The sequence below is a fragment of the Leptodactylus fuscus genome, chromosome 6 (assembly GCF_031893055.1).
Source record: "Leptodactylus fuscus isolate aLepFus1 chromosome 6, aLepFus1.hap2, whole genome shotgun sequence".
Classification (NCBI taxonomy): Eukaryota; Metazoa; Chordata; class Amphibia; order Anura; family Leptodactylidae; genus Leptodactylus; species Leptodactylus fuscus.
In genome coordinates this window covers 67,374,283-67,401,250 of record NC_134270.1, presented here as the reverse complement: position 1 = coordinate 67,401,250, position 26,968 = coordinate 67,374,283, and the positions used below count along the sequence as shown (strand labels likewise).

Sequence of the window (26,968 nt, the reverse complement as noted above, 5' to 3'; positions counted from 1 at the left end):
TCACACAGAGGAGTTAGGGATAGCATCCGATCCGTCACAGCTGGAGAGTAGGTCCACACATCTGTCCGCTTCACTGCGTTTAATGGAGGAGGAGGAGGAGGAGGAGGAAGAAGAGTTGTCCGATGATGTGATGGTGATACAGGAGGCTTCCGGGCAACTTCGAATCGTCCCATTGTTGCAGCGCGGATGGGTAGACATGGAGGATGAGGAGGAAATGGAGATTGAACTTTCCGGTGGGGCCAGAGGAGTCATGCCAACTAACACTGTGGCAGACATGGCTGAGTTCATGTTGGGGTGCTTTACAACCGACAAGCGTATTGTCAAAATCATGGAGGACAACCAGTACTGGATCTTTGCTATCCTTGACCCCCGGTATAAAAACAACATCTCGTCTTTTATTCCGGTAGAGGGGAGGGCCAATCGCATCAATGCTTGCTACAGGCAATTGGTGCAGAATATGATGGAGATGTTTCCAGCATGTGACGTTGGCGGCAGGGAGGGCAGTTCCTCCAGTAGGCAACCAAGTTCTCACCGGTCCACACAAACGAGGGGCACACTGTCTAAGGTCTGGGACACCTTGATGGCACCCCCTCGCCAAAGTGCCGCCACGGAGGGTCCTAGTGTCACCAGGCGTGAGGAGTATAGGCGCATGTTGCGGGAATACCTTTCCGACCACAGCCCTGTCCTCTCCGACCCCTCTGCGCCCTACACGTATTGGGTGTCGAAGTTGGACCTGTGGCTTGAACTTGCCCTATATGCCTTGGAGGTGCTGTCCTGTCCTGCCGCCAGCGTCCTATCTGAGAGGGTGTTCAGTGCAGCCGGTGGCATCATCACTGACAAGCGCACCCGTCTGTCAGCTGAGAGTGCCGACCGGCTCACTTTGATAAAAATGAACCACCACTGGATAGAGCCTTCATTTTTGGGCCCACCTGTGTAAAGCACCCCAACATGAAACTCCATGTCTGTACTCAACCTCTCCAATTCCTCCGCATCCTCATACTCATCCACCATAAGCGTTGCACAATTCTGCTAATACTAGGCTCCCTCCACCCTGATTTCCCCCAACTCTGCTGGTTAGAGGCTCCCTCCACCCTGATTTCCACCAACTCTGCTGGTTAGAGGCTCCCTCCACCCTGCTTTCCCACAACTCTGCTGGTTAGAGGCTCCCTCCACCCTGCTTTCCCACAACTCTGCTGGTTAGAGGCTCCCTCCACCCTGCTTTCCCACAACTCTGCTGGTTAGAGGCTCCCTCCACCCTGCTTTCCCACAACTCTGCTGGTTAGAGGCTCCCTCCACCCTGCTTTCCCACAACTCTGCTGGTTAGAGGCTCCCTCCACCCTGCTTTCCCACAACTCTGCTGGTTAGAGGCTCCCTCCACCCTGATTTCCACCAACTCTGCTGGTTAGAGGCTCCCTCCACCATGAATTGGTCCAAACTGGGGTTTTTAGAGGCTCCCTCCACCATGAATTGGTCCAAACTGGGCTGTTTAGAGGCTCCCTCCACCATGAATTGGTCCAAACTGGGGTTTTTAGAGGCTCTCTCCACCATGAATTGGTCCAAACTGGGCTGTTTAGAGGCTCCCTCCATCATGAATTGGTCCAAACTGGGGTTTTTAGAGGCTCCCTCCACCATGAATTGGTCCAAACTGGGGTTTTTAGAGGCTCCCTCCACCATGAATTGGTCCAAACTGGGGTTTTTAGAGGCTCCCTCCACCATGAATTGGTCCAAACTGGGGTTTTTAGAGGCTCCCTCCACCATGAATTGGTCCAAACTGGGGTTTTTAGAGGCTCCCTCCACCATGAATTGGTCCAAACTGGGGTTTTTAGAGGCTCCCTCCACCATGAATTGGTCCAAACTGGGCTGTTTAGAGGCTCCCTCCACCATGAATTTGCCCAAACTGGGCTGTTTAGAGGCTCCCTCCATCATGAATTGGTCCAAACTGGGGTTTTTAGAGGCTCCCTCCACCATGAATTGGTCCAAACTGGGGTTTTTAGAGGCTCCCTCCACCATGAATTGGTCCAAACTGGGGTTTTTAGAGGCTCCCTCCACCATGAATTTGCCCAAACTGAGCTGTTTAGAGGCTCCCTCCACCATGAATTGGTCCAAACTGGGGTTTTTAGAGGCTCCCTCCACCATGAATTGGTCCAAACTGGGGGTTTTTAGAGGGTCCCTCCACCATGAATTTGCCCAAACTGGGCTGTTTAGAGGCTCCCTCCATCATGAATTGGTCCAAACTGGGGTTTTTAGAGGCTCCCTCCACCATGAATTGGTCCAAACTGGGGTTTTTAGAGGCTCCCTCCACCATGAATTGGTCCAAACTGGGCTGTTTAGAGGCTCCCTCCACCATGAATTGGTCCAAAATGGGGTTTTTAGAGGCTCCCTCCACCATGAATTGGTCCAAACTGGGCTGTTTAGAGGCTCCCTCCACCATGAATTGGTCCAAACTGGGGTTTTTAGAGCCTCCCTCCACCATGAATTGGTCCAAACTGGGGTTTTTAGAGGCTCCCTCCACCATGAATTGGTCCAAACTGGGGTGTTTAGAGGCTCCCTCCACCATGAATTTGCCCAAACTCTGCTGGTTAGAGGCTCAATCCACCCTGATTTTCAAAACAAATGTTGGTGCCAACCTCAACTTACTACAAGGGCCAAATTCACTGCTGGTGACAAGCTCTCCTCACTGCAAGTGCCAAATACACATGTTTCAAGGTGTTTTCCTACTGTCAGAGAGGTGGTATTGAGTGTGTAAAGTGTGTAGTTGTTAGGCTGTGATGTTGGGGTAATAGAGGGTCTTTGGTGTGTTAGATGCCCCCAGACATGCTTCCCCTGCTGTCCCAGTGTCATTCCAGAGGTGTTGGCATCATTTCCTGTGGTGTCATAGTGGACTTGGTGACCCTCCAGACACGGATTTGGGTTTCCCCCTTAACGAGTATCTGTTCCCCATAGACTATAATGGGGTTCGAAACCCGTTCGAACACACGAACATTGAGCGGCTGTTCGAATCGAATTTCGAACCTCGAACATTTTAGTGTTCGCTCATCTCTACTAATGATCACTCCTTCCCCATTCTGTCAGCCCTCTGCCACCTGTATATACTTATCCCATTCCTAATTTGGCAGTGATTAGGGGACTGTATGACTGTACAAGTCACTCAGCCTTCTCCACCACTTCTGCGTTAGTTTGCAGAGCACAATGCTTGATTCAGGTGCTATAGCTTATGTGCTATATGCAGAAGTGGCAGAGACAAATTAATAGAAAATTTTTAGTGAAAGCTACCCCACCAATACATGCATTTAAGAGAAAAAAAAAAAAAAACCTCAATGTTGTCTTAAAGTAAACTCCTTTGCTTTCATATACATTTGTACATGCATAGGGATATAGCTTAAGGTTAATGCTTCTGGTGCAAAGTTCTTATGCAATACCGTTGGAAGTGGTATTAACCTTTTGCTTACTGATTTCCAGCAATTTAATTTTGCAGCTTGAGAGTAAGCCCCACATTGTGAATTGCTGCTGAAAAAAGGTTGTTTTTTTTTCTTTTGCTGTGTTTTTAATTTTATGCAGGTGAAAACTAGCATGCTACATTTTTTTTTTTTTTTTTTTTTTTTTTTAACTTGCTCCCATCCAAGCTTTACACATATATTTTAAAAATCCAAAAAACTTCCCTATTTCACATATAAAAAGATGATTACTTTACCAGTTCCTTTACACTCCATGGCAGAATTATTGGGAGCTTTCTGTCTCTAGGGACAGGAAATGAAATTGAAGAGACCCCCCTCCTCTTATCTGCTACTAACAGAAACCTTAGCATGTAAACAAGAATTTAATATAAATCATAATTACCAACAAAACATAACTGTGACATTGGCAAATATCAAATATGAGGAAATCGAGCAACAACAACAAAAAGAATCAGAACTAAGATAGAGGGAGGACAAACCCTGTGCTGCTGTATTTTCCCCACACCTTGATGGTGAACACTGCATCTGAAGAAGAACATGTCCTGGTTATACAGCTTGTACTGAAGGTGCCAATGCAAATTTGTTTTAAGAAGGCAGAGGCTCCATAGTCCTAGTGAAGTAAGTTTTAGGCACTTGCCAGTTCTGAAAGGACTTAACTACATAACAGTCGACGTGGTAAACTTAATAGGTGATCAATAGTAGATTTATTGATGCTATATGCACTGTTCTTTCCCTGCAACCTACTAAGGAGATGATATGGATTTCTCTGCCCTTTCCAAATAGACCAGGAGACTTCTAATGTACAACATACGGGATTCATGTTTCTTGGAGGAAGGCATTTGACGAAGGGATGTAAGGCATACTTCTTGTTGGTAGACTAATTTACATCCTCCTTTTGGAAGAACAGACAGATGTTGTTGCAGGATAATTGGGGCTTCTGGAATCAATAATCAGGAATCTTACATGCAAATTACTTTATTACTCCAATTCTCCTTGCAGAAATGATGGCTAATAGAAAATATGTTTATAAGTGACAAAATTGAAAAGGGAGTTCAGCCAAAACTGAATGGACCTTGTTCAAGTTCCAGGAAGGGACAAAAGAGTGAGTGAAAGATGGAGCCTGGGTGCTCCTTTAATCTGTTGACCAGGGGAAGTTCCTCCTAGTCTGCAATACAGTAAAAACTGCAATATGCACTTTAGGCTAAGGCTCTACGTTGTAGATTTTGCTGTGGGGTTTGTTTTTTTTGTTTTGTATTTTTTAACCAAAGGAGTGGCTTGAAAAGAAATGGAAAATATAAAGGAAGCATTTAAATGTTTTTCTTCAGTTTTAATTCTCTACTGACTTGGGCTAAAAGAAAAAAAAAACGCAGCAGTCTCCACAACGTGGGGCCTAATGGTGCTAGTGTTTAACCCCCAGATCTAAGCCATACTGTCCATTATTTAGATTTCTTAAAGGGATTCTATCATTGGCTCTAGTGATTTTTAACTAAGTATATATTTGCATAGTCTTTAGAAAGGCTATTCCACACATACTGTGTGTTTAGTAATCCTCTCATCTGGGTTTGAATTAGCCTGCTTTTATTGATATGCTAATTAACCAGCACGGAGCATCGGAAGTTCACTGAGCTCTGTGTCTGCTGTGTGTAACCAGGGGAAGGTGAGAGCAGGGAGGCTGATGAGTCATTATTACTGTTTTTCCCTGAAAATAAGACAGTGTCTTATATTAAATTGTCGTCCTAAATATAGGACCTGTCTTATTTTCGGGGAAGTCTTTATGACAACCGGCAGTCATGCTGGCACTTCCTTAGCGGAGCGCCAGCATGACTTCCAGTTGTAGGTAGTGTAGGGGAGGGGGGGAAGGTATCATACTTACTTTTCCCATCTTGATAGTAGCGCTGGTGCTGCTGTTTGTCCTGGCAGTGGTGGGTGGGACTTAGTGAGCCTTTGGGGGGCGGGGCTTAGCGATCCTCACTTCACTGACACAGCAGCCCCCCGCATGCCTTACTTTTGGGGGGTGTCCTACTTTCGGGGAAACACGGTATCATCAGCAGCAGCCGCCACCTTCCCTGGCTCTCACCCAAGCATATATCTCCCGTCTAATACTATTCCGCACCAGAGACTGATTGGAGAGGATCTCACTGGCGTGAACCCTGGCAGAGGCATCCTCATATAAGGACAGAATCTTTCCCCGGGTAGCCAGGGCCTATGCCCACCTACTCAAGTGTAGCTTGCAGGAAGCCCCAATCTACTGTCAAATACTTTTTCAGCATCGACATAGGTGAAGCTTTATCGCAAGCAACCATCATCGCCAAGAGGGTTTTGCAAATGTTGTTATGCCACATGACCCAAGATAAAACGGGACCTGTTCAGTATGGACCAAGCACAGCATCACAGGAGAGAGGTGATTGACAAGCATCTTGAAGTAGAGTTTGACATCAACATTTATCAGGTGCTTGCTCATGGTGTTTTTAATGTTAAAATGTGTAAAAGCGAGTGACAGCACAGTGTATGGTTAACTTCACTGTAACTGCAGAGTGGTTGGAATTTGCTAGAATACAATGGAGAAAATTATGTGCAGTGGAAATGTTGCAATTTCCAAAACTGTTGCAATTTTGTAATTCACTGGATGTCAATTACCTAATGAAATGCCGGCTGTTGCCCGATAGGTAAATTGAAGCTGAGGGTACGCAAAGGTTTCCTCTTCACTTTTTGTGAAAAGCACTGCAGGAAAAAAACATGATGCGTTTCCATGTTTTTTTCCAGCAGCCCTTTTTTTCCGCTGCAGCTCAGTACATGGGGCCAAGGTGTACTTCGTACCAAGTTGTCTTCACACAACTTAATGGTTTTACTAAATGGTATTGCCACTAGGTGGCACAAGATACTGGCAATCTACAGAGCATATTGTAGTCAGGCATATGTCATTCCTCAAACTGTATAGAGAAATACTTCAGAAATATTTTGGGGATTTCTTTCTTTTATGCTTTGAGGGTTTTTCCGTTATGGTTTTTTGGGGGGTTGCTTTAGCTTAAACCAATTGTATTATGGCTTGTTTGTATGGTCAAATCAACTAGAAAAATGGTCAATTATAGGAATGCTAGAGTAAATCCCATGCCTAACCATCACAACTCAATAAACAAACATACCTGGGAAGAAAATGTATAAAATAATATAAATCAATATACTTATAAAACATCACATTTTCCATGAAGTTAGATATATGATATAAAAAGCTGTGTCATAAAACAGCCGTGTCAGGGAATATAAAACAGGAGCGGCAGCCTTTGGTTTTGTCACTTGCAATACGCACAGGGATGAATTTTCCATAAATTGGCCTAACATACAGTTGGGGGAGGTGGGTGGGAAGGGTTAGAGTAAAAGAAAGGTGTTATACACTGTGTGGGCCAAAAAAAAAAAGGCTCATATACCATGTGATGGGTGAGAAAAGGGAGGTCATATACTGTTAGGGGCCAGAAAAAGAGGCGCATATACATATAGCATGCCATAAAAGCAATAATCAATAAGAAGTTGGTGAAAATGTAGTTTTTCTTTAATTTCACCACATTATTTTTTTCCAGCTTCTCAGTACACCATATGGAATATTAAATGATGCCATTATGAATTACAATTTATCCTGCAAAAAAATAAGCCCTGCAAAAAATAAGCCCATTCTTGGCTTCGAGGAAAAGCAACTTTTTTGTTGCAGCTTTTTGAACCAAAGTGGGACCTAAGCGTTAAAGGGGTTTTTGATCATCAAAACTTCTAACCTAAAATAGGTGATCAGTGCCTGACTGCTGTGTCACGAGGTCAGGTGTGAGCCCGGCCTAATCCATTGAGACAGGAAAACATTGGTAATTGTGTGTGAGATTGCTAGCAATCTCAGTCCTAGGACCACCACTGATCAGACACATCACCAATTCTGTGGATAGATGCCAAGCTACAGTATGGTTATAGTTAAGCTCCTTTTAGAGGAAATCTACATGGGATATACCGTGTTTCCCCGAAAATAAGACAGTGTCATATTAAATTTTACTCCTAAAGATAAGACATGTCTTCTGCGCAACGTCCCCTTAGCGGAGCGCCAGCATGACTGCTGGTTGTAGGTAGTGCAGGGGGAGAGGTATGCTACTTACTTTCCCCATCTTCGTAGCAGCGCTGGTGCTGTTGTTGGTCTCAGCGATGGAAGCGGTGGGCGCGGCTTAGTGAGGCTTTCGGCGGTTGCGCTGGAGAGCCTCACTTCGCGGGCATTGCAGCCGGTTGAACGCTGTGTGCGGTGCTCCATGTACTTAGGAAAGCTGACGCTGCTGCGATAAGTTGTATCCACTGTTCCTGCTGCTGTGGGATGAGCTGGGAGAGTGGAATCCCCCCGCTGCATACGATGCTTAGTGTATGCACAGCGGGCATCTCCCAGCTCATCCTACAGCAGCAGGAACAGTAGATACAACGTATCGCAGCGGCGTCAGCAGCCAACATACCTGTGCACACGGAACATCGGGCACAATGTTCAGCCAGCTGCAATGTTTTTCTTCATACAATTTTATTATTGGGGGATGTCTTACTTTCGGGTGGTGCCTTATATTAGGCAATTCAACAAAACCTCCTCTATGCCTTACTTTCGGGGAATGACTTATTTTCGGGGCAAACACAGTACATGCAAAGGATTGGGCAGTGCAGACTTGTTGGCAGAATGTCTCGCAGCAGTCTCATGTCTGTTTATGCTGCAGGTCATTCTGAGCATTGTTTATTGTGGAGTAGATCAGGAATATTCTCTGCTAGTTTACTGGGTCCTTTGGTAGTTTCTTGCAATGTCATATCAGCATCGGGCACATCCAGTGTGGAAGTATCTGCGATCTGTACAGGAGATTAGGTACGAGCAGGTCAGCACTTTACTAATATATTCTCTCTACAAGTTGTCTTTGAATCTCATTGTGAAACGCTAACTCTTGGTAGCCTGAAAATGGCCACTAACAAAGGGTCATGTGATGCTGCAGACCCCACCACCACATCCTATATAATGCACTGCGACCTGCTTCAGTCTCCTGGTATTCCAGGACCGTTGTCCAGCCAGGAACCTGCAGAGGTGAAGTATGTCATTGGGAGGCGCCGACACTAGTGAGGAGTACTTGGCTCCTAGGAACAAGCTGCCTACTGCAACGTACTATTACAGGACAGGGCAATAAGAGGTTACTTACTGGCTGGCATTATGAGGGTTCCTGTCTTCGGCATACATACCTGCCTTCCTTAAGACATTTTAAAAATTCTGAATTGAAAACTCCCATTCCTTATACTTAACTAGACCTATTGGGAGCATGCATGCGACCTTGTCACACTCGCAATGTCCTTACTATTCTGGACACCCATAGTCACTTAGTTCCCTATTAGTGATGGTCTCTAGTCCCTTTAACCTGAACTGCTGACTATTGTCTCTAGTAAAATGATTCTCCCGGGAGGCCTTACATGTTATCCTGCACTTTGGATCAGAGTTAATACACCAGAGAAGAGAATGACTAGTAATGGAAACCCAGCAATCAATGAACCTGCAGCAGTCCTAGAATTCCAGTGCAAAGGCTTAGTGGGGAAATGAAAGAGGGACTGTGAGACAAATCTCTGTCACTTGGACGATATATATATATTTTTTTAATGTGACCTCAGTTTGCCACTGGTTCTTTTGCCAGGTAATGCATGAAAATTGACTGCTCTCCAATGTGCCACCCACCTGGTTAACCCCTGGGCTGGCTTTTCTACAACTGAGTCTATGTACCACAACACCCACTTCATGAGTTACACTGGAGTAATAGTTACTGAATACATACATTTTTATTAAGGCGTTTAAAGTGTTAAATTGACCTAGACATACATGTTTTAGGGATGTTCAGCCTGTAGAAGCGCAGTGTGCGCCAAATGACCTATCACCTTGAGTTTTTATTCCCTCGCAATACAGTCAATTTTGGACTAGCATGTTGCTCCTGTTTTCTTCTTTTCTGTGAATTTTTAGGGAAGTTCTTCCTTCCTCTTTCTATATGCAAAAGCCCGGCCTGCATGTGTTCAATTTAACTGCATCCGTAAACTTTCTATATCCCCGCTACAAAACAAAAATGCTGAGGACGGGGTAAATGCTCAGTCCTAAGATTGCAAACAAACAGCCAAATAGTGTACAGGCTGCTGCAAAATGCCAATTCAATTTCACTAAATGTACAGGTCGAGTCTTCCCTTCTGGCTCCTCTGTGGTGACTAGTCCTAATACCTGGAGAGTCTGTGACTGTCAATGTTCTCAGATACTCCAATGTTCAGACATGTAGCCAAATAAAGTTGTATACAATTTTGTAAAGGGCACCAGTCCCTTCTGCAGCAAAACAACCCCAAAATATGATGCTGCCACCCCGTTTCACACTTGGGATGGTGTTCTCAGGCTTACAAGCTTCTCCCTTTTTCCTCCAAACGTAGCGATGGTCATTATGGCCAAGGATAAAAAAAAAAAAAAAAGTCACTGTTTTGGGGTGGCCGACACAAAGCTCTGATCTCAATCCTATTAAAAATGTATGGGCCAGCTGAAAAGGCAGGTGTGAGCAAGGCGGCCTACAAACATGACTCAGTTACACCAGTTCTGTCCGGAGGAATGGGCCCAATTCCTACCAACTGTTGTGAGAAGCTTGCGGAAGGATATCCCAAAAATTTGACCCAATGGCAATGGTACCAAATACTAATAAAATAAATGTAAATTTTTGACTTTGACGAAAGTAATAAAAATGCCTTAAAAATTCTCTTATTATTCTGACATTTGGCAAATTATAAATAATTTTGACCTAAAACAGGAAAGGTTTATTCTGATTTCATGTCAGATAGTGTACAACTATGTAAGCCTCTGGTTTCAACTGTACATCACAGTGATATTCACCAACATTACAGGTAGAGATGAGCGAATCGAACCTGATGAACTGGAATTTAATCCAAATTTAGGAAATATCTGATTCACATCGAATCTGGATTTACTCTTGCTTTGTGGTAACGAATTGCATTTTTTCCTAAAATGGTTTGTGAATCATAATAGGACATGGGGCAAGGAACTCTGGGAATGCGGGATCACCTACAATGCTATGCGTGCAGCCAATCAGCAGTCAGCGAGCCAGCCCGCCCTGATTGACTGCACGCATGTAATTGTGGTAATGGCTAAATAGTATCCTTGGTAAGGACCTTTGGACGTCAGATGCTCACATGACATGCTCTAGTCATGTGACTGGGAAGGCATGTCTGCTTGTAAGAAGGTTCGCAATGAAGGAACATGGAGAAATGTGAGGTACGTGACATACTGTGGGAAAGAGAGATGTTGGGTGCAGGGTATAGTGTGGGGGAAAAGAGAGGTGGGGGGAGAAATGTGGGGTGCACTGTGAAGTGTGTGGGGAGTTTTGGGAGTAATGGTGAACTTGAGGGTACTGTGGGGGTGGGTACTTAGAGCTGTGTTACTATAGGGGACGGCAAGCTATGGTCCAGGTTTGGTGGATTTGGTAAGCTGTGAGGCTGAGCTGTAATGGATAGCGAGCTTGATACCTTTTTGATATGTTACTGTGAGGGATCTAGCAAGATACCGAGGCTGGATACTTTGCACTAGGCCATGTTGCTACGGTAATGTGTAAATTATCGGGTAATGTGGTGTCCTGTAGTTGCTAAGTATGCTGTGCTACCTGATGGTTTATACGTAACCATAGCAATGTGGCCTAGTGTAAAGTATCCAGCCTCGGATGATGCTTGTTCAAACTCACCTGTGCCCAATAACAGGTGTGGGCAATATAAAAATCATACTTGACACCAGATAACAAGGAGAGAAGTTGACTCAATCTTTGCATTGTGTGTCTTTGTGTGCCACACTAAGCATGGAGAACAGATATAGAAGAGAACTGTCTAAAGACTTGGGAATCAAAATTATGGGGAAAAAAAATTCAACAATCTCAAGGTTACAAGTCCATCTCCAGAAACTTTGATGTTCCTTTGTCTATGGTGTGCAACGTAATCAATTAGTTTACAACCCATAGCACTGTAGCTAATCTCCCTGGATGTAAGAGAAAAATTTATGAAAGTTTGCAACGCAGGATAGTCCGGATGGTGGATAAGCACCCCTAATCATGTTCCAAAGAAATTCAAGATGTCACGCAGGCTCAGGGTGTATCGGTGTCAGCAAAAACTATTCGCCCACACTTGAATGAAATAAAACGCTATGGCAGGACACCCAGGAAGACCCCACTGCTGACACAGAGACATAAAACACCTAGGCTGCAGTTTGCCAAAATGTATGTGAGTAAGACAACATCCTTCTGGGAAAACATCTTGTGAATAGATGAGATTAAGACAGAGCTTTTTGGTAGAGCGCATTATTCTACTGTTTACTGAAAACAGAATGAGGTCTACAATACAAAGAACACAGTACCAACAGTCAAATATGGTGGAGGTCAAAGATGTTTTAGGGATGTTTTGCTGCCTCTGGCACTGGGTGTCTTGACTGTGTACAAGGCACCCTGAAATCTGAAGATTACCAAAGGACACAGTGTCAGAAAGCTAGGTTTGCGTCCAAAGTTATGGGTCTTCCAGCAGGATATATTATATACTCCCTTGGTATAGGGAGTATACGCTGAGTTATTGTATTGTCGGCACTCTGGCGGTCTTAAGCGTATTCAGCGCAATTGTATGCCTTAAACAAGGGTGTATCACATGGAAAGCAATAGGTTAAAAAGCCTCCCATTGATTTCAATGGGGAGCGCACGTATGCCGACACCCATAGAAATCAATGGGATCTGTTTTAACGCCGCTCACTCTGAACGAGATTACGTTCAGAATGAGTGGAGCGTATACTCAGAGTGAAGGCTAACATTGTTAGCCATTCCCAAAATGCTTGGCCAGTAGCAAAGCATTGTGGGAAATAATCACCGATCTCGATCCCACCTAAAAAGATCATGTTCGGAATTCCAATCGTGAAATTTTCTTGATCGCCAATCGGAATCCGATCTTTTCCGAACACGATCGCTCAACCCCAGTGAGTATGTGTAACAAGCGTTTGTGACACATTATGCCTATTGCCCTGATGAGTTGTGTGTAATTAAATATACACCAATGAAGCATGCATGTCGGGTGGTGCATGGTGTGTGTTTTAAACATTTTTTTTTATATGTCACATTTCTGACACTTTTTGTTTGTTTTAGGGTCAGTGTTTAGTATATCCAGATTAGGGATGGGTTCCAGACAGGGCACACACTTACTAGGGCGGTGACTCTGGGTAGGATTTAGGGTATTCCTAGCCCTTACAATTAGGGTCTAGACATTTTTTCCTCTATTTAGTTTTTTTCTATCCCTTTTTCTCCCTTATTGTGTCATTCCTGCAGCCTAGTCTGGGCTGAACCCTATCCATACAATTTTTACACTCATTTAGCGCCTCTTCACATCGGACACGGTAAGACCTACTGGTTTTATTTCTGTACTATGTTTTTAAATTTTTGAAGTAAAAGTTATATTTTATATATAATTGGGCATGCTGGAGTAATTTTTTGTTTTTTTGATTATACAATTTTTACACTCATTTGGCGCCTCTTCACATCGGACACGGTAAGACCTACTGGTTTTATTTCTAGGACCGCCGTGTCCTGTTATATACATACTGTATTACCTGACCCTGGTGGGACGCACTTTGTTATTATTAATGTGTATAGTACATGTTTTTTATCCTTGAATATTATTAAAAGTTATGTTTTAGATGCCATTTTTTTCTTCTTGGATTGTTGTCTTCCAGCAGGACAATGACCCCAAATATACTTCAAAAAGCACCCAGAAATGGTTAGAAACAAAGCTCTGGAGAGTTCTGAAGTGGCCAGCAAAGAGTCCGGATTTAAATCTCATTGAACACCTGTAGAGAGATCTTAAAGTTGCTGTTAGGAGAAGGCACCCTTTAAATATGAGAGACCTGGAGCAGTTTGCAAAAGAAGAGGGGTCCAAAATTCCAATTGAGAGGTGTAAGAGGCTTGTTAACTGTTATAGGAAGGGACTGATTTGAATTATTTTTTCCAAAGGGTGGGCAACCAAGTACTAAGACGAAGGTGGCAGTAATTATGTCCGTTCCATTCTTGGAATTCGCTGTGAAATTATATCTAGAGATGAGCGAGTAGTATTCGATCGAGTAGGTATTCGATTGAATACTGCGGTATTCAAAATACTCGTACTCGATCGAGTACCACTCGCTATTCGAATGGAAAAGTTCGATGCAGAACCAGCATTGATTGGCCGAATGCTATACAGTCGGCCAATCAATGCTGGTTCTTCCCCTACCTTTAGAAGTCTTCTCCGTGCAGCTTCCCCGCGGCGTCTTCCGGCTCTGAATTCACTCTGCCAGGCATCGGGCCTGGGCAGAGCCAACTGTGCATGCCTGCTTGTAGTGCGGACATGCGCAGTTGGCTCTGCCCAGGCCCGATGCCTGGTAGAGTGAATTCAGAGCCGGAAGATGCCGTGGGGACGCTGCACGGAGAAGACTTCTTGGAGGATCCAGCCCAACCCTCACTCGTGGACTTGTTAAGTGTAATTTGATCGAATGTTGCCTACCCCTGAAACGAGCATTTTCCCCCCATAGACTATAATAGGGTTCAATATTCGATTCGAGTAGTCGAATATTGAGGGGCTACTCGAAACGAATATCGAACCTCGAACATTTTACTGTTCGCTCATCTCTAATTGTATCACTTTTGGCTTTTTTTTTCTGTTTTTGTGTAGTTGCAATAATTTTATGGAAAAATTTACGGCCATGACAGTAGCCCAAATATGGTTGGTGTCATTGAAAACCCAAATCAATATTAATGCCCTAGTAACTCATGTCAGTACCTTAGTATTTAGCATTAGCCTTTAAAACCCCAAATCAGGAGTGCCCATAAACACAGGAAAAACACAATGGAAAAAATAATGAAAAATGGATGCAAAACACAGACCAAATACTATAGTGTGAAGAAGCCCTCATATACAAAAGTTCACATAGGAAACTCGTTCTCATTGTGCTGCTTCAATAAGACTGATTTTGGCATTTGCTTTTACCTCAGGGTTATTTTATAAGAGTAAATGTAATGCAGTCTGTGGAAGAAGCACTCACTACATTTCTAAGATTACTGTAAAAAATAAAAAACTTGAGTCTTCAGTAGTTGATACCTTTTTTAATGGCTAGCTAATAGTGATGACTGATTACAACGTTTCAAAGCTCTCGGCTTCTTCCTCAGGTAAATTCAAGAGCCTCGAAAGCTTGTAATCTACCATCATTATTAGTTAGCCATTAAAAAAGGTGTGAACTATGAAGACTCAAGTTTTTTGTTTTTTATATTTCCTACCCACTGGCTAACACGGTACAAAAACAAACGTTTTCCTAAGATTACTGAGTAATGTTATCAGGAATACATGAATTTATAAACTAAACAAATACGTGCAAAGTTTCTATATCTCGTAGAGAGGACATTAGTGTTTTTTCACTGTATACCTTTAAATTGTTTAAAACAACACTGACCATATAGCGATGTAAAAAATCCAAGCGGCCACAAAATCAATAATTTTAATAAGCACATAAGTAGTGACTTTCACATAAAAAGGAGCATCCGCCTCAAGCTCACAGCTGGATTTACAAGGAAGATAGATTAAAACATGTACCTTATAAAAGGGCACCTGTGGGCATCAATTGAGGCAGCTGGCACTTTCGGACAATGTATCTGACCACATGTTGTAGTATTACAGCGTTGTCAAATGGGATCAAACGTTTTAGGATACTGTAGAATGGGTTACATAACTAGTAAATTACCGCGTATCATATCACAGGCTACAGCAGTGACCCTCTTCGACCAGTTAGTGAATAAGTGGCCATTTCAGATGTGTTGAATGGAACCAAAAACTAGACAGTAGAGGACCCCAAAAGCATTGAGATGGCAGTGTCTGGGGTTGTGTGGGTAATGCTTCTCTTTTAACCCATTCTGATGGAAAAAATATCCACTCAGACAATCCCTTTAAAGTCTACAGTAGCTTTGTTCGACTACAGACAACGCACTTTATTATGGAAATAATATCCCCGCATGAGAAGAGGATACTTTCATTTGAGAAGGAGCTTGAAAATAGTTTGACAAGTGGTAAAAACCGTTTTTTTTTACTATCTGCAATGCTGCCATTTTGAAAAGCGTCAAGTGGGACATAGCTAAGGCCTCATGCACACGACCATTGCTCTTCTGATGCTCTGTTCCGATATTTATAGAGCTTGTCTTACAAAATATCGGAACCCAAGTCAGAAAAGTCTTGTTCCTGTCCATGAGGCCTAAGAGAAGCTTTAATATATATCGTTGTCCATGTATACTATCCATCACGTTGTCTAATATTCCTGCTAAGTATAACCAAAACGTGGACCACTTTGATTAATCTGGCCCAATTTCCACCATTTCCTCAACACATACAGGAACCCCGGAGAGACTTTGGATAAACCTCTACCTTTGTTTTTCTCATCATCATCATCATCATAGGAAGTCACATAAGAGGAAGTCTGTGCGCTCAAGTATGTAGATGTCTTAAAGGCCAAGAACAAACACAATTTTCACATGGCAAAGGCTGTGAGGTTATTAAGATCAGTTTTCATGGAATACTAACTCTTCGCTCCTGTTTCTAGAAATTTTAAGGTCTCATTCACATATTCAATATAGAAATAGATCTTAATGTAGATCCTGAATATGAAGTCAATGTTATTTTATAGACACACATATTTACACATATTGCTTTTTTTAACAAATATATTCCAATTTGCAATATACAGCATTGCACACACAAATAATGGCAAATTAATCTTACTGATGTTAATGGAGCCTTAAAAACTATGGGTTATTTGACAACCATATGGAATTTACATAAAGATCAGTGTTTTTATCAGACTGATGAGAGAAAATATGGATAGATATCTCAGTCTACATTGCCGACTTTCCTGCTACTTCTGACAGATACAGTATATTGGCTGCACAATGATGCCAGTCATGTCACCTCTCTATTTCTGCTCCCTCCTTCCCTTCTTTAAAGACAGTAGCAGGAAGTGTGGGATCTACATGGCAGAGTGTGGGGAGGGGGAAAAGTACCCAAGTCCCTAGGATAGTAAATAAATATCATATTGGTTTGACACCTGGGACTCCCGCCATTCATCTTCAGTTTGTAGAGATTTATCAGCTATGCTTTGTATTGCAGCTCAGCCCCATTTACTTTAATGGAACCGAGCAAACAGGCCATGTAACAAATGAATGTGAGGTCACTGACCCGTGAAGCAGAAGTGATGTTCACCCAAGTACTGTAGGGACCTGGGTACTGGACCCCGAGCAATCAGATATTAATGGCTTATCCTCTGCAGGAAAAAAACACATTGCTTTACAGTCACTGCAAAATCCCATCCACACCTTGCAGAAAAATATGCGCAGTGGACATGCTATGATTTCCAAAACCGTTGCAGTTTTGGAAATCACAGCATGTCAATTATACCTATGGAAACGCTGGGATTTCTCTTTAGGTATAATGGAAGCAGAAATTTCGCAGAGGTTTCCTTTGTGTGAAAAGCGCTACGGGAAAACGCGACGCATTTCCACCTTTTTTTGCTGCAGCCCACTACATGGGGCCTTAGATGATTCTAAAAAGGATCATACAGGTGTTGGAAACAGCTGCCTCCTTCCAAAAGCAGCGCCAGTGAGCTGTGGACAGAGGATGAACTGTTTCTGAGAGAAAGCCGCCATGTATTGATAATGCAGTACCATCCTTGAAAAAATATTGAATGCAGTATTGTTAATAGAAAAATGGACCTGTAAAGCTTCTTTATACAAACAGAAGAAGTTTCTTGGTTTTACAATATCGGCAAAGAACAATGACAATAATTGTGATGTGATGAGCAGACCTTCTGTGGACCACACACTTTTTCAGTATTATGTTTTATCTGATTAAAAAAAGCTTTCACCACACATTGACAATTGCTATGTCCAAATACTAACACTTATATAAAATAGTTCATTCAACCATTAGTGATCCCACTCTATGACCATCCCTCTGTACCTAACCGGATGAGCTTGGTGCACTGTGGAGCTCCTCGAGAGGCCAAGATGCAGTGCAATATTTCACTTCAGTTTGTTTACAAGGCTACACAGTGTTGTGTATGAGACCAGCTTAATCCTTGACCTGCAGTTGTCTTACAGTAGAAGAATCAGAAATTCATTTACATTCAAATACAAACATCGAGTGACCCTAAACCCAAATCTCTGGACCACCTTTCTGTGCCTAGAAAGAGCAGCAAGAAGTCCACCTCATTTCTTGTCCAAAATGGTCCAGAACGGTTTGATCAGTGCTGAAGCTTCTGTGCTTTGGATTCTAAAAGGAAAATTTAAAAAAACAGACAACTCTCTTCTTATCCCAGATTTAAAAAAATTTCATAGAAAACGTCTCCAGCGCGACCATCAAATTTTCAGCTTAAAAAAAAAAAATTAAAATGTTTATGTATTTGGCAGTGTTGGTATTAATACTGTGACTTGGGTGGAGACCCTTTCACTTTTTAACAATCCATTTGCACATCTCACAGCCACAAAGGTTCCTGCACTTAAGAAGCCAAGGATGCTGTTTTTCGGCTGAGGGTAGACAGGTTATACTTTGGCAAAATTGAAAGAGTACATAGTGATGTGTGGTCTTCACCCTTTGCAGTGCAATTTTTTCAGTGCCTTTCCCCAAGGTCTTAAATATATACTTATATATTTGTATGTAGAGATACAGTTTTCAAATAACAAACGAAGACTTGTGTCTGAAATCTCCCTGAAAGGGAAAAAAAAAAAAAAGATAAGAGTCAATCCACTACTTCCACAAACACACAAGTAATAAGTAATCTTGGTTCTGTGCTCCCTCTGTCATTTCAACATCTACACAGCTTTGCTTCTAAGGGCAGGTTCACACCTGTGCTCATCGTCCAGTTTGTGTAATCCGGACAGTTTCTGTCTTCTGTCCGCGAAACTGGACAGGAGACGGAAACCTGGCGGTCAGCTATCAAATCCATTCACTTGAATGGGTTTGCAAAGGTGACTGCCCGTGTACGTCTTCTGCCTGTTGGTGGGTAAACCATTTTTTTAAAATTTTTTGTTTTAACCGGACACAAAGTCCTGCATGTCCAACTTTGTGTCCGGTTAAAAACGGTTTCCCCGCGGACAGGCAAACAGGCATGACAGATTCCCTTTACCATTTGCTGAGTTAAGTTAGAAGGTGTAATATCTCTCATTTGGGAGAGACTGGTTTAGGGACTTATTAGATCTTGCATGCCCTGCTGGGTAAGGAATATGCAAATAAGACCTCATTGGTGAAAAAGAGTAGAGTGCTAGCTGGCATTGTGAGAGATTTTGGTGTGGGTCAGAAGAGGGAACATCTCTCATTAGGGAGAGAACGGTACAGGGACTTATTAGACCATGCATGGCCTGCTAAGAATTCTGGGCAAGGAATATGCAAATAAGACCTAATTAATGATTAATTAATTAATGATTAATTAATGAATTTGCTCCTAGAGCCACCTAATGAAAGGTAGCTCCATATAGATAAGTTCTTGGTTTTCTTTGATTATGAGTCAAGTTAAAGGGGTTATCCCACAAAGCAAGAATGTAGGACCTTTTTCCCAAGATGATTGTGGGTGTGACTGGCATTCACTTCAATGGCAGCACCGCAGATCGCCAATGTTAAGCACTCAGCTATCTCCCATTCACTTCAATGGGGGCGCCAGAGATAGCCAAATTACAGTGTTGAGAACACTATCCAGTCATGCCAACAATGACTAATGTCCTTCCGTACTGGCTTTGAAGGATAACCCCTTAAATATTTACTACCCCTGAAACCTGATTTCATTACATTTTTCTCATTGGCCGTAACATTAAATGCAACATTGACAAAGGCTCTAATTTATTAGTGGCATAAAATCCAGACATTATATATGCAGTGATTTAAATACAAACGGATCCAGATTATATAACATTTTGATAAACTTTTCACAAGGAATGGCAATGTTGCCACCAGCAAAACTGGCTTAAAAATAATGGATATTATACATTTCCCCATGGTTTTCAATCTGAATATGTTGAAAATGTTTATAGTTGGAGCTGTGTTTCTTCTGCTTCAGAACTCCAAAGATAACATGCTGTCTGCCAGAAGCCACCGCTACAAGGAGTTTACAAGCTGACTATTCTATTTATACAGTCAAATCAATAATAATGCAGTATACATTTAGCACTTTCTAATGGAAACTGTGGGCTGCCAATAGGTTATCCTCTCTGCATGGGGTTTAGAGCGCACATAAGCGGAGATCTGACTGCTATAAGTATATATTAGGAAATAAATCAGCTCAGAATGGTGGACCTAGAAAATGTATGATGCGCTAAAACATAAGCGAATAGATACAGTCAATCTATTAATTGGTAATATTTTGTATAAAGTCACCTCATCGCTTGTCCGTAGATAGTTTACACCATCTGTTTTTGAAGGGTTCTTGTAACTAAAGGAAGAAGATGAACAAATGCTAAACATCAGGGAAAGCACAAACATGGAAAACCCTCCTACACATGATTACGATTTTCTCACTGTTGCTTCAAAACAGACAAAACACGCAGACTGGGCACACCAGAATAAGACAACTACTGTATTTTTCAGTCAATAAGATGCCTCTCTATAAGAAACATTCCAGATACAGAGGAAAGGAAAATAAATTTTCATACCAATGAAAACTTTCCTTGTGATCTGGAGGAGTCCCTCCTTTCTTGGTATTGCTCGCACAAAGGTTTTTACCAAATACATATAGCACTACTGCACACGTAGAACAAAAATACATGTACAGCTCTGATGCACACACAGTACATACACACAAACACAGCTCTGATGCACACACAGTACATACTCACAAACACAGCTCTGATGCACACACAGTACATACACACAAACACAGCTCTGATGCACACACAGTACATACACACAAACACAGCTCTGATGCACACACAGTACATACACACAAACACAGCTCTGATGCACACACAGTACATACTCACAAACACAGCTCTGATGCACACACAGTACATACTCACAAACACAGCTCTGATGCACACACAGTACATACTCACAAACACAGCTCTGATGCACACACAGTACATACACACAAACACAGCTCTGATGCACACACAGTACATACACACAAACACAGTTCTGATGCACACACAGTACATACTCAGAAACACAGTTCTGATGCACACACAGTACATACACACAAACACAGCTCTGATGCACACACAGTACATACTCAGAAACACAGTTCTGATGCACACAGAGTACATACACACAAATACAGCTTTGATGCACACACAGTATATGAAACACAAACACAGCTCTGATGCACACACAATACATACACACAAACACAGCCTGCTGCACACAGTACATATACACACACAGCCTGCTGCACGCAAAACGTGAACAGATACATCCTCAATTTCAGTGATTTGGTAATAACGGAATGCACTCAGATGTCACTTCGAGTGTTATCCAAGTGCATTCTGCTGGAAAATCGGCCCTCAGGTGAACATATGCATGGGGTCTGACAGCAACACTTAGCAAATGTCACCAATCGGCAGTTAAAAAACATTTACAAAACAAACCTTTGACCATTGGGCCTGCTGTTGTTCGCAAAGTAACCTTTCCGATAAGCACAGCAGATGCCAACGGTAATGAGGACAAGCACCAATAGTACAACCAGGATTCCTCCAACAATGCCTCCAATATTCAAGTCATCTGAAGGAAAAAAAAACAACTACTTATTCAAGTGAAAAGACCTAAAAATTGTAATCAAAGTTGGGGTGAAAGGTCTATTTATTCTCAACAGCACTTAATTCATTCCCACCGCAGACATTTTTCAATTTTCCTTTTTTACTATCTGCCTTCCAGATCCCATAACTTTTTTTTTTATTTTTCTATTCCCAGAACCATATGAGGGCTTAATGTTTGTGGGACAAATTGTACTTTGTAATCGTGCCATTTAAGGCTAAGGCCCCATGTAGCAAGCCACAGCCAAAAAACCCACAGGGAAAAAATGCAGCAGAAATACATCATAGGTGCAGTTCACAGAAAGTCCGCAGTGTTTTCCTCTGCGGACTTGCTGCCTCAATTCTACCTATACAGCCGGCGTTTCCGAAGGAATAATTGGCATACTACGATTTCCACAAATGCAATGTGTGGATGAGATTCGTTACAATCCTATCCACTTTGCAGGGACTTAACCGTGGCAATTACGCCACCTGGGGCTTCAGCCTAATACTCCGTACGATGGACTGGGGAAAAAATTCAGAATGGGGAGGAATTGCAGAAAACTGCTTTGTTTTTATGGTGTTCAATGTACAGTAAAAAATGACATGTCACCTTATGGTGGGTACAATTCTGGTGACACCAAATTTATATAGTTTTTTTTTTTTTTTTTTCATTTTAACCCCTAAAAAAAAAAAAACTTGGTAAAACTTTGGAGTCACCATATTTTGACACCCGTAATGTTTTTTATATTTCTGTGTACAGGGATGCATAAGGCTTTTTTTTTTCTTTTTTGCAAGGCCAGATATACATTTCAAACTTTTGATCGCTTTTTATTAAAATTTGTATGCGAGACTGAAAAAATGGTGTATCGGCCCTTTTGATTTTTTTTTTCTATTAAATTCACAGCATGGGAAAATTTATTTTTATAAATTTGTAGACTGAGTGTTTTCAGACACAAGGAAAATGTGAATGTGTTTTAACTTTTTAATGTACTTTTATATGTGTTCTAGAGAAAATGGGGTGGTTTAAATTTTTAATATTTTTTTAGTTTTATTTTTAGACCTCCTAGGGGGCATTATAAAATACTGGCAGTTCTATTACAGGCTGCATAGAGCAGACTGCAATAGAACTATATGCCAGACAAGCCTGGGTGCCTTCAATAGCTTCCCGGCTGTCATAGCAAAGGATCACAGGCCTCAGATCTCATTCTGGGGAGCAGCGATCCACACAACAAAACAATAGTTTCTTGTTTCTGTGACAAGCTGGTGGATGGCTTAGCCTGTGTGATGGCCAGTCCTCTGCTTGTTTTAAACCATTCTACATACAGAGATGCAATTCAGAACTGTTATCACCCTTAGGCCAAAGCTGCCAAAAGGATCCACTAGCAGGAAATCAAAGTGCAGAGAATATCAGATAGTGATCTGAGACAGAGGTCTGAAGCCTAAGCAATGAGCCGTAAACACTTGCACCATATATTTAACAGCTTTAAATATAGTTGTGAATAATCCTTGAGGCTAAGCCCCCACCTATTGGGCTGCATTCAAAAGGCGCTGCATGAAAAACCGTGGCAGAAAAACACAAAACTTTTCAGTTTTCCTCTGCTTCAATTATACCTATAAGGAAACCACCATCATTTCTGCAGGTATAATTGACATACTGTGATTTCCAAAAACTTTGCAGGGAATGTAAAACGACACAGTTTTTGCCCCTGTGTTTACATGACATGGGTCTCCCGGCCTTAGATTAAGGCCCCACATTGAGGAAAAGCTGCTTTTATGTTGAAGATTTTGGATCCTTAGCCGTAATGTTGTAAGGGGGATGTTAGAAACTAGAGAAATGAGTGGATTTCTAAAAGGTTTCAGCAGGGATCAGAATGAAAACTTACACACTTCTAGAAGCTGTGGTTCACACCGGGCAGCACCCGCTGAATTACTGGCGACACAGTAATACTGCCCCATGTCTCCTTTGTTCACGCCAGCAAACACCTGATGGAAGGAGTTAAAAAGGTCAGTGTCTGTCACAGGGCCCCAGACTCACATTTCACTTCCAGGCAGTCACTCACCAAAGTCCCAGCACTAGTATTTTGTGTGAAGGAGGAATTCAGGAATTTTGGATTGGACTTGGAGTCGTCAGGCAGTGCTTCACTGTTACGATACCAGCGATAAACAGAACTGGGGTACCCCTCTCTTTCCTGGCAATGCAGAACAGCAGTTTTACCCACAGGCACAGATTTGGGAACTGTGCACTGGGGAATCACAGGTTTCACTAGGGTATTGAATGAAGAAGAACAAGAAATAGATTATCATGCAGCAGATGTAAAAGCTGGAGGAAAAAAAAAGAGTCATGCCTAAATTATAGCAGAACAGCAAATAAAGGTCCATTAGATATTGCCCATACAGATGGGTCATAGTGGAAATAGATAACAAAAATCAAGACTCTTTCCAAGTCCTTGCAGAAAATGTAAAATCAGAAGATGACTTATTATAGAAAAACTTTAAATACATTTAATCAATGACAATAGACAGATAGAAATACCAGATGTCTCATATGTAAATTATGTGACAGATATGTAAATGATTACATGTGCAGTCAGACTTGCTATAAGAAGAAGTAAAAGTACTTCCACTGCTGCTCTATAAAGATGCTCTCAGAGGCTACTTTTGGGTAGTGTTCCTCCCTGACTGCTAGACGTGTCCATGACACACTCAAAAGATATTGTGCCTAGTTGAAAGACTTTGAAATAATTATCCTGCTACTGTTAATCTTCTCAATCAATTGCCCGTCATTTAGACAGTTCTGACCTAGCTGTTAGGTGGTGTTGGCAGAAGTAGTTACTTAAGGGGCATGCACACATCTCTAACAGGTTCTGGATAGCTTAGACAAACATAGACAGGATTGTTTGATCCACCAACAGGCAACTCCCACAGTTTCCTTGTCCACCAACCAGACACACGTGGAACCTTCATTACACAACCATGTCTCTGCCTGTACCATTTCCAAGTTGTTAGCAGAAGTAAACTTGGTATCACGGCACCCATTATTTGACAGCCAGCCACCATTGTCTTTTGGTTGCAGTAGTATGTGAACAAGAAACGTGGGCTGCTACAGACTGGAACCTTATCGTCTAGAGATGAGCGAGTACTATTCGAAACGGCTGTTTCGAATAGCACGCACCCATAGGAATGAATGGAAGCGGCCGGCACGCAGACTTTGCCGGTGGCCGGCCGCTTAATCCCCTGCGGGAGTTTCGAATAGTACTAGCTCATCTCTAGTATCGTCTTTAGGGATTAATCCACGTCCATATAGCATATATATCATCATTACATTCACACAAAGTTTCATTTGCCTCCAACAATAAAGTGGTTCTTTTATTTTGGCCAATTAGTATATTTCAGTTTTCCCACGGCTCACTAGAAGAGACACAATGGGGCAGATTTAAAAGGTCCCATGCCAATTTTTTTTGTCTAATAAAGTTGCAAAACTCAGATCTGCAAATTTAAATGCCATCTGTGACAAAACATTTTTTTTTTGTTTAACATAAACAAAACTGTTGCCGTATATACTCGAGTATAAGCCGACCCGAGTATAAGCCGACCCCCATAATTTTACAAAAAAAAAACTGGGAAAACTTATTGACTCGAGTATAAGCCTAGGAGGGAAATGCAGCAGCTACTGAAAACTTTCAAAAATTAAAATGGTTTTTGGGTGCAGTAGTTGCTGGGTGCTGGGGAAGGGGAGGGGGTGTTTTGGTTGTCTGTCTGCCCCTTCCCTGAGCTTGAGGACTGTTTTTTCTTCCCCCACTTGGAATTCAGCCTGGCTGAATATAGGGTATCTGCAGTGCTCCTATTAACCCCTTCCCAACGGAACAAGAGCACTGCAGATACCCTATATTCAGTAGACCAGGCACTGTCAGACACAGGGATACCTAATTTGTTTGTGTTTCACAGTCATGTTCTACTTTTATATGTATTCTAGGGAAAGGAGTGATTTAGAACTTTTATTTAGTTTATTTTTTTATTATATTTTTTAAAGCTTTTTTTTTTTTCAATATTTTATGGGAGATTCTATACATTACTATTGCGGCTGGTCATAGACCCCCACCACCACCACCCAAAAAAAAATTATTTTTTTTTTGCTTGACTCGAGTATAAGCCGAGGGTGGCTTTTTCAGCACAAAAACTGTGCTTCAAAATTCAGCTTATACTCGAGTGTATATATATATATATATATATATATATATATTATTATTACGGTCATATTATATTATACACTCTTTTTATTGGTGGGGTGGTACTGCTAGATTTAGTCTCCATTTCCACCAGTCCTTTAAGTCTATAAAGCTCCACGTGATTTACAAAAGATTGTCGCTGGAATTTGGCGCACTGTCAATGACACGTTTAGGGGAGTTCTACCCCTCCATACTCCCTAAGGTCGTCTTTTTGTTTTAAACAAAATCTTTGTTATTTGTGTTCCCTGACATGGGCCATGCTATGGGCCGGGCTGGAGTTAAGTCCCTGGGGCAACTCATTCTGCTGATTCTGGTCTTATGTTTGTGCACTTGTGGGTCATCACCAAGTTCTAGGTACATACCTTTTTCCATTATTTTCAACTGAGACATGATTTTGATTCCATGATTTCGAAACTGCTCCTGGGGACCCCTAAAACTTCTCACACAAAGCTAAACACTTTCACAGTCTACAGTGCATAGACCCTCTGATAAGGCCATTGAGGGATGTCCTCAATCTGTCAGATTAGAAGAGTAGAAAGCTGGAATTGTCCTTCTAGTACAATAGTAAATGTAACATATTTTTTAAGAGATTCTCCTTCATCTATTTTACACTGGTAGGAATCTGTAGGATGGGTCCATCGCCAATGCTTGCTTCCGATGTCAGGATGCCCCAGGAATTTATTTTCATTATGTGTGGCTGTGTTCAAAGGTGTATCCCTTCTGGTTGGAAGTCATGCAATTCTTCCATCATCACTAAGCGATCCATGTCCCTTAGATGTGCCTCTCTGTGTGTCATCAATGATGCGGTACAGGGCTATTACTATTTTTTTCTGATTTACTTTGTAATGTGTGCAATGAAGATTATTATTGTGGTATGGAAAGCAACCGAGAAACCCTCTATTGTACAATGGCTCCAGTAGGATATCAATATTCAATCCCCCTGTAAATTTAAAAATAACTGGTTGAGATAGGTGGAGATTTCTGAGACCACCTTATGGGCTTCCTTACAGACAGATGCTGGGGGCTGGAGTGTTAGGCAGGTTAAATTGAGCATGTGTACAGTGCCTGCAGTTGGTGTTAAGTGGCGACCAATACTATAAGCTTTATATAAATAGACTTATGCTTGTTATGACTGCCTTCTTAATGTTTGTCTACAGTGCTCCATCCTCTGTCAATAACTCATCACCACGCTGTCTGTTTTGTTATATTTGCTGTTTATTATTCTTATCAATAAAACATAATCGAAGCCTTTAAAAAATAGTCATATTATGTCCTGATACTCATATTTAGGTGCCAAGACCATTGTTAAAAGCCCACCCTACATGTCACCCTGAAGAACTCATTCAGTAAAAGGCTATGATTTGTGAGAGGGGTCATAACATGAAGAAATGTTCCTCTGTTCCCCACCCCAGGGTCACTGAAGGCTATACAGGAATAGATGACATGTAGAATAACATGAAGATTT

The 26,968-nt window shown here is 41.9% G+C and overlaps 1 protein-coding gene across 1 annotated transcript in view; it reads right to left on the bottom strand.

Moving 5' to 3' along the window:
• Positions 1–15,001: 15,001 nt before the first annotated feature.
• The window catches only part of JAM3 (junctional adhesion molecule 3), a 43,004-nt gene continuing 31,037 nt past the window's right edge, over positions 15,002–26,968 (bottom strand). The window contains exons 5-9 of the mRNA XM_075280160.1: positions 23,338–23,540; positions 23,161–23,260; positions 21,131–21,263; positions 19,926–19,980; positions 15,002–18,266 (exon numbers count right to left, since the gene is read on the bottom strand). Coding sequence (XP_075136261.1) covers positions 18,231–18,266; positions 19,926–19,980; positions 21,131–21,263; positions 23,161–23,260; positions 23,338–23,540 — 527 coding nt within the window. The 3' untranslated portion in view covers positions 15,002–18,230. The remainder of the gene's footprint in view (positions 18,267–19,925; positions 19,981–21,130; positions 21,264–23,160; positions 23,261–23,337; positions 23,541–26,968) is intronic.